Source organism: Chlorocebus sabaeus, chromosome 19 (assembly GCF_047675955.1).
Source record: "Chlorocebus sabaeus isolate Y175 chromosome 19, mChlSab1.0.hap1, whole genome shotgun sequence".
NCBI classification, from domain to species: domain Eukaryota; kingdom Metazoa; phylum Chordata; class Mammalia; order Primates; family Cercopithecidae; genus Chlorocebus; species Chlorocebus sabaeus.
The window spans coordinates 19,297,441-19,312,762 of record NC_132922.1 but is presented as its reverse complement, the minus strand read 5'-3'; the positions used below and the strand labels follow the sequence as shown (position 1 = coordinate 19,312,762).

Below are 15,322 nucleotides of genomic sequence, written 5' to 3'. Positions count from 1 at the left end.
ATGGCTGCACTGTTCACAGTGGCAGTCACGCCCACACATCCATGACTGGTCGTCCTACATGTCAGATGTCTGTCTATGAATATGACCCACTGGGAGCTGTAAGGAGGCTCTCTGTGAGCGGGAAACAGACCACCTTTGTCCTGGCCTTTCCAGTGTCCTTCTCAGCCTTACCGCCACCCTTGCAAGTTCTGCGGAAGCTCAAACAAGGCAGAGAGAGGGCTAGTCAGACACACGGTGAGATCCTACCACCTACTGCTTCATGGCACGGTGATTCAAACTGTCCAGAGAGTTTATGTTTTGTGTGTGTGGTAAAATATATATAACATAAGACTTACTATTTTATTTTAATTTAATTTTTTTTTTTTTTTTTTTTTTTGAGATAGATTCTCACAGCCCAGGCTGAAGGGCTGTGGTTGTGATCTTGGCTCACTGTAACCTCCGCCTCCTAGGTTCAAGTGCTTCTTGTGCTTCAGCCTCCCGAGTAACTGGGACTGCAGGCATGTGCCACCATGCTCGGCTAAGTTTTTGTATTTTTAGTAGAGGCAGGGTTTCACCATGTTGGCCAGGCTGGTCTTGAACTTCTGGCATCAAGTGATCTACCTGCCTTGGCCTCCCAAAGTGCTAGGATTACAAATGTCAGCCACTGCATCTGACCTTTTTTTTTTTTTTGAGACGAAGTCTCACTCTATCACCCAGGCTGGAGTGCAGTGGCACATTCTCTGCTCACTGCAACCTCCGCCTCAGGAGTTCAAGCGATTCTCCCGCCTCAGTCTCCCAGGTAGCTGGAATTACAGGCACGTGCCACTACGCCCGGCTAATTTTTGTATTTTTGGTAGAGACAGTGTTTCACCATGTTGGCCAGGCTGGTCTCGAACTGCTGATCCACCTGCCTCAGCCTCCCAAAGTGCTGGGATTACATGCATGAGCCACCACACCTGGCCTATTTTAACGATTTTTAAGTGTACAATTTAGTGCCATTAAGTACACTAACAATGTGTAACCATCACCACTATCCATACCCAAAACTTTTCATCATCCCATGTGGAAATTCTGTATTCTTTAAATGGTGTCTCCTCATTCCTCCTACCCTAATCCTTTATAACCTTTATTGTACTTTGTTTCTAAGAATTTGCCTGTTCTAGGTACCTCATGTAAGTGGAGTCATACGATATTTTTCCATTTGCGTTTGGCTTATTTCACTTAGCATAGTGTTTTCAGGGTTTCTGTATCAGAATTTTATTCCTTTATTATTACTATTATTATTATTTTCTTTTGAGTGAGATGGAGTCTCGCTCTGTCACCAGGCTGGAGTGCAGTGGTGTGATGTCAGCTCACTGCAACCTCCGCCTCCCATGTTCAAGCAATTCTCCTGCCTCAGCCTCCTGAGTAGCTGGGACTACAGGCATGTGCCACCATGCCCAGCTAATTTTTGTATTTTTAGTAGAGACAGGGTTTCACCATGTTGGCCAGGATGGTCTTTATCTTTTGACCTTGTGATCCACCCACCTGGGCCTCCCAAAGTGCTGGGATTACAAGTGTGAGCCACTGCGCCTGGCCTTTTTTTTTTTTTTTTTTTTTTTTTGAGATGAGAGTTTTGCTCTTGTTGCCCAGGCTGGAGTGCTGTGGCACGATCTCGGATCACTGCATTCTCTGCCTCCCGGGTTCAAGTGATTCTCCTGCCTCAGCCTCCCAATTAGCTGGGATTACAGGCATAGGCCTCCACACCCGGCTAATTTTTTGTATTTAGTAGAGACAGGGTTTCACCATGTTCGTCTTGAACTCCTGACCTGAGGTGATCCACCCACCTCGGCGAGCCACCGTGCCCGACCAGGACTACTATTTTTGAAGACCAGACTGGCAGGGCTTTTGCTGCCCCTGCAGAGACAACCAGATTCAGATCAACAGCATTTAGTTTTCTAGAACACTGCACAGGCCATGTTTGATCAACCAAGGTGAGTTGACCAGTTACCATAATTAAAGAAGGGAGGAGGTAGGAAGGCAGAGGCAGACCCACCACTCGCTGTGTGTAGAGAAGATAAGTGGAGTCAATTGCTTTTAATTCATGGATTTTTTTTTTTTTTTTTTTTGAGACAGAGTCTCACACTGTTGCCCAGGCTGGAGTGCAGTGGCGAGATTGCAACTCACTGCAACCTCTGCCTCTCGGGTTTAAGCAATTTTCCTGCCTCAGCCCCCTGAGTAGCTGGGATTACAAGCACCCACCACCACGCCCAGCTAATTTTTTGTATTTTTAGTAGAGATGGGGTTTCACTGTGTTGTCCAGGCTGATCTCGAACTCTGACCTCGTGATTCACCTGCTTTAGCCACCCAAAGTGCTGGGATTACAGGCATGAGCCACCGCACCCAGCCTAATTCATGGATTTCTGCTTTATCTTTTCCTTCCTTGAAGTCAATTGTTTGGGAATCAGTTGTTTTGTAGCACTTTCCGCAATTCGTATTTTACCAGTTGCATTCTTATGTGCATTTTTAAAAATTCTTTTTTAAAATTTATGAATTTTTAATATAATGGTACATATTTATCAGGTACGTAGTGATATATCAATACATATAATGTGTAGTGATCAGATCAGGGTAATTAGCATATCCATCACCTCAAACATTTATCATTTCTTTGTTTTGGGAACATTCAGTATCCTCCTAGCTACTTGAAACTATACATGATTGTTAACAATAGTCCTATGGGGGTATAGAATGCTAGAATTTATTTCTCCTATCTAGTTTTTTTTGTGTCTTTTAACAAATCTCTCCCTGTCCCTCTTTTTCCTCTACCCTTCCTAGCCTCTTGTGTCCTCTGTTCTACTTTGGTTTCTGTAAGATCAACTTGTTTTAGCTTTTGCACGAGTAAGAACATGAGGTGTTTAACTTTCTGTTCCTAGCATATTTCACTTAATATCCTCCATTTCCATCCATGTTGCTGCAAATGACAATATTTTACTCTCTTTTATGACTGAATAGTATTTCATTTGTGTGTATATACCACATTTGCTTAATCCATTCATCTCTTGTTGGACACCTAGATTGATCCCATATATTGGCTATTGTGAATAGTGCTGCAGTAACCATGAGGGTGCAGATGTCTATTTGATGCACTGATTTTTCCTTTGGATAAATGCCCTGTAGTGGGTTTGCTGGGTCATGCAGTAGTCCTATTTGTAGTTTTTTGAGGAACCTCCATACTGTTCTCCATAGCGGCTATACTAGTTTACATTCTCACCTACAGTATATAAGTGTTCCCTTTTCAGCCGGCCGTGGTGGCTCACACCTGTAATCCTAGCACTTCGGGATGCCGAAGTGGGCGGATCACGAGGTCAGGAATTCGAGACTAGCCTGGCCAATATGGTGAAACCCTGCCTCTACTAATAATACAAAAATTAGCCGGACTTGGTGGTGCGCACCTGTAGTCCCACCTACTTGGGAGTCTGAGGCAGAAGAATTGCTTGAACCCAGGAGGTTGCAGTGAGCCGAGATGGCGCCATTGCACTCCAGCCTGGGCAACAGTGAGATTCCATCTCAATAAAAATAAAAATAAAATAAAAAAGTGTTCCATTTTCTCTGCTTCCTTGCCAGCATTTTTTTTTTTTTTGTCTTTTTGACAATAGCCACCTACCTAACGAGTAAGATGACACCTCATTGTGATTTTCATTTACATTTTCCTGATAGTGATGTTGAGCATTATATATTTGTTAGCCATTTGTATGTCTTCTTTTGAGAAATGTCTATTCAGAGAATTTGCTCCCCCTACTTTTTTTTTTAAGACAGATCTCACTGTGTCACCCAGGCTGGAGTACAGTGGTGGGATCTCAGCTCACTGAAACCTCTGCCTCCCAGGCTCAAGCCATCCTCTCAGTGCAGCCTCCAGAGTAGCTGGGACTCCAGGCACACACCACCATGCTTGGCTAATTTTGTGTAGAGACAGGATTTCACCATGTTGCCCAGGCTGATGTTAAATTCCTGGACTGAAGCCATCTCCGCCTCAGCTTCCCAAAGTTACCCCTTTTTTAATTGGATTTTTTGTTTGTTTTTTGCTGTTGAGATGTTTGAGTTCTTTGTATATTCTGCGTATTAACCCCGTCAGATAGTTTGCACATATTTTTTGTAATATTTGTAATCCCATTCTTTTTTTTTTTTTTTTGAGATGGAGTCTTACTCTATCACCCAGTCAGGAGTACAGTGGTACAATCTTGGCTCACTGCAACCACCACCTCCCGGGTTCAAGCGATTCTCCTGCCTCAGCCTCCTGAGTAACTGGGATTATAGGTGTATGTCACCATGCCCAGCTAATTTTGTATTTTTAGTAGAGATGGGGTTTCACCATGTTGGTTAGGCTGGTCTTGAACTCCTGATCTCAAGTGATCTGACTGCCTTGGCCTCCCAAACTTCTGGGATTACAGGCATGGGCCACTATGCCCGGCCTGTAATCCCATTCTATAGGTTGTCTTTTTACTTGTAGATTGTTTGCTGAGCAGAAGCTTTTAAGCTTGAGATTATCCTATTTGTTTATTTTTGGTTTTGTTGCCTGTGCTTTTGATGTTTTATTAGTAAAATATTTTCCTAGACTTTTGAAGTATTTCTTCTCGTAGCTTTCTAGTTTTGGGTCTTACATTTAGGTCTTTGATCCATTTTGAGTTGATACTGTATAGGGTGAGAGGTAAGGGGTCTGGTTTCATTTTTCTGTATGTAGATACTCACTTTTCCCAGCACCATTTATTGAAGAGGGTGTCCTTTCCCCAGTGTTCTTGGACCCTTTGTCAGAAATAAATTGGCACTGGGTGTGATGGCTCACACCTGTAATCTCAGCACTTTGGGACTCCAGGACAGGTGGATCACTTGAGCCTAGGAGTTCAAGACCATCCTGCGCAATGTGGCAAAACCCCATCTCTACAAAAAATTAGCCAGGTGGTACTGTGCCCTTGTAGTTGCAGCTCCTCAGGAGGCTGAGGTGGGAAGGAAGATCACCTGAATCTGGGAGGTTGAGGATGCAGTGAGCCGTGATTGCATCACTATACTCCAGTGGGGTAACAGAATGAGACTGTGTCTTAGATAGGTAGGTAGGTAGGTAGGTAGATAGATAAAGTAGCTTAATAACTTGATACTCTGTTCTGTTCCATTGGCCTGTGTGTGTCTTTATGCCAGTACCATGCTGTTTTGGTTACTACAGCTTTGTGGTTTATTTTGAAGTCTGGTGATGTGATGCCTCCAGCTTTGTTCTTTTTGCTCAGGATCGCTTTGGCTAGTTGGAGTCTTCTGTGGTCCTATACAATTTTTAAGATATTTTTCCTATTTATGTGAATAATGTCACTGATATTTTGATAGGGCCTGTGTGCATTTTAGCATGTTCTTCTGTCCTCTGTTCTCTGATTTAGAGACTTAATCAGATTTAAGTTTTATTTTTTGGGAGTAGTACAAGATAGTTTTATAGAAGCAAAGCAGTGAATGGTACCATACTCAAATATAGATACCTGTATTAGATCGTTCTCATGCTGCCATGAAGAAATATCTGAGATAAGCAATTTATAAAGGAAGGAGGTTTAATTGACTCACAGTTCTGCATTTCTGGAGAGGCCTCAAGAAACTTGCAATCATGGTGGAAGGGGAAGCAAACATGTGCTTTCTCACATGGTGTCAGGAAAGAAAGTGCAGAGTGAAGTGGGGGAAAGCCCCACATAAAACCATGAGATCTCTTGGGAACTCACTCACTATCATGAGAACAGCATGGGGGAACTACCCACATAATCTCATCACCTTCCGTGAAGTCCCTCCCACAACACGTGGGTCTTACGGGACCTACAATTGAAGATGCAATTTGGGTGGGGGCACAGCTAAACTGTATCAATACCTATGTTTTGTCGTTCTTATTGTTGTTGAAACAGTGTGTCACTCTGTCGCCCAGGCTGGCATGCAATGGTGAGATCTCAGCTCACTGCAACCTCTGCCACCTGGGTTTAAGCGATTCTCATGCCTCAGCCTCCCGAGTAGCTGGGACTACAGGCGTGCGCCACCACACCTGGCTAATTTTTGTATTTTTAGTAGAGACAGGGTTTCACCATGTTGTCCAAGCTGGTCTCAAATTCCTAACCTCAGGTGATCCACCCACCTTGGCCTCTCAAAGTGCTGTGATTACAGGCGTGAGCCACCGCACCTGGCCATCAATACCTATGTTGGAACTATCGGGGAGTTTTATTTTTTTCTTTCTTTCCTGTCCTGTCCTGTCCTTTCCTGTCCTGTCCTGTCGCCCGGGCTGGAGTGCAATGGCCTGACTCACTGCAACCTCCACCTCCCGGGTTCAAGCGATTCTTCTGCCTCAGCCTCCCAAGTAGCTGGGATTACAGGCACCTGCCACCACACCCGGCTGATTTTTGTATTTTTAGTAGAGATGGCATTTAGCCGTGTTGGCCAGGCTGGTCTGAAACTCCTGACCCCAGATGATCCTCCTGCCTCAGCCTCCCAAAGTGCTGGGATTATAGACGTGAGTCATTGTACCCGGCCAAGACCCTGTCTTTAAAAAAAAAAAATTAGATTGCTTCTACCTTTTGGCTGTTGTGATTAATGCTTCTACCTTACTTATTATAGTTACCCCATGCCCTGCAAATATGTTCACGCTTGACTTTCATTTCTTTAAACATATTCTTTTTTTTTTTTTTTTTGAGACGGAGTCTCGCTCTGTCTCCCAGGCTGGAGTGCAGTGGCACGATCTCCACTCACTGCAAGCTCCGCCTCCTGGGTTCACGCCATTCTCCTGCCTCAGCCTCCCGTGTGGCTGGGACTACAGGCGCCCGCCACCTCACCCGGCTAGTTTTTGTATTTTTAGTAGAGACGGGATTTCACTGTGTTAGTCAGGATGGTCTCGATCTCCTGACCTCGTGATCCGCCCATCTCGGCCTCCCAAAGTGCTGGGATTACAGGCATGAGCCACCGCGCCCAGCCTTTAAACATATTCTTTTTAGCATATACAGCTGTGTGTGTGTAAAGAAAAAGGGGTATGTGGGAACAGTCTGTTCGTTCTTCACAATTTTGCAGTAAACTTCAAATTGTTCTAAAAAAATAAAATCCAGGAGTCTGAGTGTGGTAGCTTACACCTGTAATCCCAGCATTTTGGGAGGCTTAGTTGAGAGGATTGCTTAAGCCTAGGGGTTCAAGACCAGCCTAGGCAACATAGCAAGACCCTATTTCAAGAAAACAAAAAATAACAATTTTTAAAAAGTATATTAAAATGTGTGGGGGGGTGTGTGTGTATGTATATATATATGTGTGTGTGTGTATATATATGTGTGTGTGTGTGTGTGTGTGCGCGCGCTTTAGCCTCAGTGCAGACACTCTGAAGCAAGAGATCAAGAATGAAATCAGGCCAGCAGGCCAGATACAGTGGTGCATGTCTGTAATACCACCACTTTTGGGGGCTGAGGCAGGAGGATTACTTGAGCCCAGGAGTTTGAGACTAGCCTGGGCAATATAGTGAGATCCTGTCTCTAAAAAATTAAAAATTGGCCGAGCACAGTGGCTCAAGCCTGTAATCCCAGCACTTTGGGAGGCCGAGGTGGGTGGATCACCTGAGGTCAGGAGTTCAAGACCAGCCTGGCCAACATGGTGAAATCCCATCTCTACTAAAAATACAAAACTTAGCCGGATGTGGTGGTGGGTGCCTGTAATCCCAGCTACTAGGGAAGCTGAGGCAGGAGAATCGCTTGAACCCGGGAGGTGGAGGTTGAGTGAGCCGAGATCACGCCACTGCACTCCAACCTGGGCGACAGAATAAGACCTTGTCTCAAAAAAAATAATAAAAATAAAAAATTAGCCGACCATGGTGGTGCACGCCTGTAGTCTCAGCTACTCAGGAGGATGTGGTGGGAGGATTCCTTGAGCCCGGGAGTTCAAGACCAGCCTGGGCAACACAGTGAGACCTTGTCTCTTAAAAGAAAAAAAAAATTATCAGGACACACTGGCGAGCACCTGTGGTCCTAGTTGCCTAGTTGCTTGGGAGGCTGAAATGAGAGGATCACTTGAGCCTGGGAGGTCAAGGCTGCAGTGAGCTGTGGTCATGCCACAGCATTCCAGCCTGGGCAGCAGAGTGAGAACCTGTCTCAAACAAAAGAAAACTGTGTTAGGCCTGATGACTCCAGGGGGTACCCCTCAGCTCTGTAGTTCCTGCCTAGAGCTGACCCAGCAGTACCCACCTCCAGTGGTTGGCCAATATTTCTGTCAGATTGGGCTGCTTATTATCTTTGAAGCATAGGTATTGTCAGTCTTGATGAGCTTATCTGTTTAATTTTGCTTGTATGTTAAAAGTATTTGCATCACATGCAGAGATAACTTTATTCTCTCCTTGCCTTCTTCCTCCTCACATTTAAGGTATTTTAGGGATGGTGCACTTAAGAAACCTTATTCTGCAAAGACACTATCCAACAAGAAGTCTTCTGCATCCTTTGGGATCCGGAGGGAGTTACCTAGTACCAGTCACCTAGTGCAGTATCGTGGCACACATACTTGTACCCGACAGGGCCGGTTAAGAGAACTTCGTGTCAGGTGAGCTTTTGAGTGGCCACCAGTCTACGGATACTTTTCTCTTGTTCGCCCTTCTTGTTTAAAATGAGGGAATGATTCTTATTCTCCCATCACAATTAGTTGGAGATCTTGATGCCTGTTCTTTATAGTAGAATGTTCAGATGAAAAGGATATTCAGGAATCTGCAGACATAAAATCTGTCATTGAGTGTTTTCATTTCTCCACTTCTGCCTCACAATATGACGCTATCAAGATTCTTCCAGAAAAAGTCTAAACGTGTAAACGTGGTCCAAGAAAGAAGGAACTACTCTTTTTTGCTACTCTTTTTTTTTTCCCCCTGGATTTTCTGGTGAATTCTAGAAGAGCTGTAACCCTTCTGCTACTCTTGATTAGGTATATTAAAGACATGCATTTCTTAATTCAAAAATTTATCAGGCCTGGTGCGGTGGCTCACACCTATAATCCCAGCACTTTGGGAGGCCGAGGCAGGTGGATCACCTGTGGTCAGGAGTTCGAGACCTCATCTCCACTAAAAATACAGCCGGGCACGGTGGCTCACGCCTGTAATCCCAGCACTTTGGGAGGCCGAGGCGGGTGGATCACGAGGTCAGGAGATCGAGACCATCCTGGCTAACATGGTGAAGCCCCATCTCTACTAAAAATACAAAAAATTAGCTGGGCATGGTGGTGGGCACCTGTAGTCTCAGCTGCTTGAGAGGCTGAGGCAGGAGAATGGTGTGAACCCAGGAGGCAGAGGTTGCAGTGAGCCGAGATCGCGCCACTGCACTCCAGCCTGGGCGACAGTGAGACTCCATCTCAAAAAAAAAAAGACAAGGCCGGGCGTGATGGCTCATGCCTGTAATCCCAGCACTTTGGGAGGCCAAGGCGGGTAGATCCCAAGGTCAGGAGATCGAGACCATCCTGGCTAACATGGTGAAACCCGTCTCTGCTAAAAATACAAAAAATTAGCCAGGCGTGGCGGTGTGCACGTGTAGTCCCAGCTACTCGGGAGGCTGAGGCAGGAGAATGGCTTGTACCTGATAGGCGGAGCTTGCAGTGAGCAGAGATTGCGCCACTGCACTCTAACCTGGGCGACAGAGCAAAACGCTATCTCAAAATAAAAAAAGACAAGCCACCTTTGTGTGTATACCAGGCACTGTGCTAGGTACTGAAGGTACTATAAAGCACCAATTTCTGCTTTCAGGGGCTCACAGTGCAGAGGGAATGACAGACACCCTGTGAGCTGATCACTGTGATATGGTGTCACATTACAGGAGGGGTTTGAGCAGAGTACTGAGAGTACACAGCTACTCACTCTGTTTACATTGGAGAAGGTTCAGGATTAGTGGGCATTTGCCAGGCATTTTAGGTAGGAAGAATAATATGAACAAAAGAATTATGATGTACTTCCTGTACGTCAGTTCTGAAGTTTTTATCTCTTCATTGACAATTTATATTGAAAATATTTTTTAAAAATAATCTGCTTGATTTTAGCTTTATAAATCTGCCCCATCCTATGCCCTGTTTGATGCAAGATTAGCTATGATACCACCTTTTGACTCATACTAACGTCCCTCCCTCTGAGGCCTTAAAGGCTTCCTTTCCTTTCCAGAAAACTGATGATGTAAGCCAAATGGAATTTTAAAATATGTATATCCTTTTTTTCCTTCTTTCAGATGCGTGGCCAGAAAGTTCTTATATTTATGGATTCGAATGACTTTTGGAAGAGTATTTCCCTCTAAAGCCAGGTAGTATTAGCTCAGAACACCATAATTCTGTTGAGTTCATTCTAGGGTTTTCTTTTATTTTAAGCCTGTATATAAACTTCATTATGGCTTGTGCTGTTACATTCCTCCCTTGTTCCTCCCCAGAATCCAGTAGGCAGAAACAGTCCCTAATATAACCATGTACTGTAGTGGTAACTTCATACCTGTTAGTTGACTGCAGCTTTATTAGTGGTGAGCTGTGAATGTTATCTACAAAGTAGCCAGTGAAGGTTAAGTTTTAGTGTTCAATGTCCTGGCCTTTAGCTACTGTGGCCTTCAGCTTCAAAGAAAAAGAAAGAAAGAAAAAAAAATCACAAGCAAGTGACCAAGTGAAAGAATCAGGCAGGGTGCGGTGGCTCATGACTGTAAACCCAGCACTTTGGGAGGCTGAGGCGGGTAAATCACCTGAGGTTAGGAGTTCGAGCCGGGCGCGGTGGCTCAAGCCTGTAATCCCAGCACTTTGGGAGGCCGAGACGGGCGGATCACAAGGTCAGGAGATCGAGACCAGCCTGACTAACACGGTGAAACCCCGTCTCTACTAAAAAAATACAAAAAACTAGCCGGGCGAGGTGGTGGGCGCCTGTAGTCCCAGCTACTCGGGAGGCTGAGGCAGGAGAATGGCGTAGACCCGGGAAGCGGAGCTTGCAGTGAGCTGAGATCCGGCCACTGCACTCCAGCCTGGGTGACAGAGCAAGACTCCGTCTCAAAAAAAAAAAAAAAAAAAGGAATTCGAGACCAGCCTGGCCAACCTGGTGAAACCCTGTCTCTACAAAAATTAGCTGTGCAGCGAGGCACAGGTGGCCCATGCCTGTAATCCCACCATTTTGGGTGGCCGAGGTGGGCGAGTCACCTGAGGTCAGGAGTTCAAGACCAGCCTGACCAACATGGAGAAACCCTGTCTCTACTAAAAATACAAAATTAGCCGGGCATGGTGGCGCATGCCTGTAATCCCAGCTACTCGCGAGGCTGAGGCAGGAGAATTGCTTGGACCCAGGAGTCAGAGGTTGCAATGAGCCAAGATTACGCCATTGTACTCCAGCCTCGGCAACAAGAGCGAAAGTCCCTCTCAAAAAAATAAATGGCCAGGCGCAGTGGCTCACGCCTGTAATCCCAGCACTTTTGGGAGGCTGAGGCGGGCAGATCATGAGGTCAGGAGATCGAGACCATCCTGGCTAACACAGTGAAACCCCGTCTCTACTAAAAATACAAGAAGAAATTAGGTGTGGTGGCGGGCGCCTGTAGTTCCAGCTGCTCGGGAGGCTGAGGCAGGAGAATGGCGTAAACCCAGGAGGCGGAGCCTGCAGTGAGCCGCAATTGCACCACTGTACTCCGGCCTGGGTGACAGAGCAAGACTCTGTCTCAAAAAAAAAAAAAAAAAAGACAATTAGCTGAGCGTGGTGGCGTATGCCTGTAATCTCAGCTAATTGGGAGGCTGAGGCAGGAGAACCACTTGAACCCCGGAGGTAGAGATTGTGGTGAGCCGAGATTGTGCCATTGCACTCTAGCCTGGGCAACAGAGTGAGACTGTCTCAAATAAATAAATAAAAATAAGAATAAAAAAGAACCATACTTAAGTAAACCAGGATAGATAAGATCTCTTTGGGAAAAGTGTTTGCCCAGGAGAAGTAATTGAGCTCTTTCAGGGCACTGGTCAGACTGACAGATTGGCTTGATCAAGTGTAGAACCTGGGGGGAAAAATTGGCTTTAGCAAAGGAAGTGAAATTTTAGCAGCAAATCCCTCTGTCATAGCCTGATTTTGTATAGACCAAGGCTGCCCATTGCTGTGGTTTTGGGTTATAATTGCTTTAGCTGCAGTGCTGAGAGTGGACTGCAACAGAGAGTCACAGGAGTCCCCGTGCAGAAGGCAGGGGAGCTGGAGAGAAGGGACCAGTGCAAGGTATGTTTCAAAAGGAGAATTGGCAGCCTTCGAGAGTGTAAGCACTTAAAAACTGAAATGTCGTGGGTTCCCTCCTGCTCCCCTCTTCCCCTTTTCTTTCCCTTACTGTAATCTTTCCTGTTTCATTTTTTGAGTCTGACTCCTTCATTCAATGTCTCTCAAGCAAACCTGGCCTGTGTGTGTTTTCTGAAATCTTTTCTTTGTATACTTTATGAGGGGCCCTGCTGTTCCATCGTCTCCTTTTTGTATGTTTACAGTGAAGCTCCTGATGTGGCTATGTTACCGGCCAGGTCTAGGTCCATTCTGCCCATGCGTAGTAAATCAATCACTGTGGCACAGGTTTTGCAAAAGAGAAAAAACTTACTTGCAAGGCCACTGAGCAAGGAGGTGGGAGAACCGGTCTCAAACCGGCCTCCCCAGAGATAAGCCTTAGGGATATTTGTGGGCTAGGGAAGTGGGGTGGTTTAAGGTGTGGGGTGCATTGGGGTGGATTGGCAGTGGGGATAATGAAGTAACATTATGTACAAGTGTAGTCAGGGTTCATGGCATGTCATAGAACACATGTACAGAAAATAGAGGCATTAACATGATCTGAGGGTGGAGTTTTTGGCCCTCAAGCATCAAAAGACCCTCTAGGGCTCCTTCCCAGGCCCAGTTGAAGGGTTGGTGGTCTCCATCAGTTTGAACTGGGCAGGAGCTAGCCCAGGTTCCTGAAAAATAACTGAAGTGACCATTGCCATGGTGACCTGTGAATGTTATCTACAAAGTAGCCAATGAAAGTTAAGTTTAAGTGTTCAGGCTGGACATGGTGGCTCCCACCTGTAATCCTAGCACTTTGGGAGGCCAAGGCGGGCGGAATACTTGAGGTCAGGAGTTTGAAACCAACCTGGTCAACGTGGTGAAACTTTGTCTCTACTAAAAATACGAAGAAATCAGCTGGGCATGGTGGCGGGTGCCTGTAATCCCAGCTACTTGGGAGGCTGGAGCAGGAGAATTGCTTGAACCCAGGAGGCGGAAGTTGCATTGAGCCGAGATCACGCCACTGCACTCCAGCCTGAGCAACAGAAAGGGAATCTGTCTCAAAAAAAAAAAAAAAGTTGTGGTGTTCAGTGGTGTGGCCTTTAGCTTCAAAGAAAAGGGAAAAAAAAAAAAAAAGAAGCAAGTGACCAAAAGCAAGCAGGGCAGCAGAGCTGATCATGTTAACCCTTTGTTTTCAGCTGTAGCCCATCCCAGCTGCAAGTGCTAGGCATCGTTCACCTCTGTTTTACCACCTTCTCGTGGATCTTGGGCATGTCCTCCTTCACTGCCTTGGTAGCTCTTTAGTGCATTAAATAAATTTTTTTTGCTCTACTTTTTTTGTTGTTCATTGGGAAAATTGATCTAAATTGCTATTGTCAGAATTCTCTCTTTTTTGTTTAATTCATTGCATATTTATTGACTTCACTGTTAGCTTAGAAGTTATATTCTCTTTTACTCTTCCTTTACTGACTGTCCTGATAAGTGACAAATGTGAATGTGTATTTTCATTCAAATATGAATGTATATTTGTAACTTACCAGAATCTAATGTTAATTGTTTTTTTACCCTCTTCCTAGATAAGACAGGGTCCTTAGAATACTTTAGCTCTGCCCATCTCCCTCTCTTTGTGTATATTTCTAAATCTATAAAACATTATTACTCTCATTTTATTTTTTGAGACGGAGTCTCACTCTGTCACTCAGGCTGCAGTGCAGTGGCGCAATCTCAGCTCACTGCAACCTCTGCCTCCTGGATTCAAGCCTCGGCCTCCTGAATAGTTGGGATTACAGGTGCGAGCCACCACACCCAGCTAATTTTTGCATTTTTGTAGAGACAGGGTTTTATCATGTTGGCCAGGCTGGTCTCAAACTCCTGACCTCAGGTGATCTACCCGCCTCAGCCTCCCAAAGTGCTGGGATTATAGGCGTGAGCCACTGCGCCCAGCCTATTATTTTCATTTTGTATAGCCAATATTTATTTAGATTTATTCACATATTTATCCTATTTACCCTTCCTTTTTCATTTATTTTTCTTTTTTTGCCCCAACATTACAACAAATATTTACCCTTTCTGTTGCCCTTTTTCTTCTCACATCTCCAGGTTTCTATCTGTGATAATTTTCCTTCTCCTATCATTAGAAGGTCCTAGAGTATTTTCTTTCGGGTAGGTCTGCTGGTGAGAAATTATCTCAGATTTTGTCTGTCTAAAAATATTTTATTCCATCTTCACCGTTGAAGGGTATTTTCACTGGGTATGGGAGTCTGGGCTGCTGGTTTTTTCCCAGATATTCCATCACTGTCTTATGGCTTCCATTTTTAAGCTGTCAGTCTAATTTTTGCTCTTTTGAAGATACATTGCTTGTCTTAGTTTTCAGAAGCTTTGAATTTATTTTCTTATAATCTTTTATCTTGTTTTGAGATGGTAAACAAGGTTTTTTTTCTTTTTTGTGGACAAATCTTTCTGGCATACTTATGTTTATATGCATGTCATTCTGCTCCTTATCTTCTTTCCTCATGTAACTTCAAATGCTTTTTTTTTTTTTTTTCTTTCCTAAGACTGCATCTCACCCTGTTGCCCAGGCTGGAGTGCAGTGGCATGAGCTCAGCTCAGTGCAACCTCCGCCTCCTGAGTTCAAGCGATTCTCCTGCCTCAGCCTCCCACATAGCTGGGACTACAGGCACGTGCCACCATACCCAGCTAACTTTTTTATTTTTAGTAGAGACCATGTTGGCCAGGCTGGTCTCAAACTCCTGACCTCAGGTGATCTGCCCAACTCAGCCTCCCAGAGTGCCAGGATTACAGGCATGAGCCACTGCGCCCAGCCTCAAATACTTTTTTATTTTTATTTTTATTCTTTTTTTCAGACAGAATCTTGCTCTGTTGCTCACGCTGGAGTGCAATGGTGTGATCTCGGCTCACTGCAACCTCTACCTCCCGGGTTCAAGCGATTTTCCTGCCTCAGCCTCCCTTGTAGCTGGGATTACAGATGCGCGCTACCACACCCAGCTAATTTTTGTATTTTTAGTCGAGATGGCGTTTCACCATGTTGGTCAGGCTGGTCTCGAAATCCTGACCTTGTGATCCGCCTGCCTCAGCCTCCCAAAGGGTTCAAATTACAGGCGT

General features: G+C 45.0%; 1 protein-coding gene across 21 annotated transcripts in view; it reads left to right on the top strand.

The window, feature by feature from the left end:
• Window positions 1–15,322, top strand: part of SFI1 (SFI1 centrin binding protein) — a 113,415-nt gene that overhangs the window by 19,837 nt on the left and 78,256 nt on the right. For 18 of the 21 annotated variants that reach the window (XR_012089479.1, XR_012089482.1, XR_012089480.1 and 15 more), the window contains 2 exons: window positions 8,365–8,538; window positions 10,194–10,265. The exons of 1 other annotated variant lie outside the window; for it this stretch is intronic. Coding sequence is in view for 16 of the 20 variants with exons in the window: in XM_073006797.1 (XP_072862898.1) it covers window positions 8,365–8,538; window positions 10,194–10,265 (246 nt within the window). In the remaining 4 variants the exon portion in view is untranslated. The remainder of the gene's footprint in view (window positions 1–8,364; window positions 8,539–10,193; window positions 10,266–15,322) is intronic. 2 more of the 21 variants (XM_073006790.1, XM_073006800.1) reach the window with 1 other exon arrangement.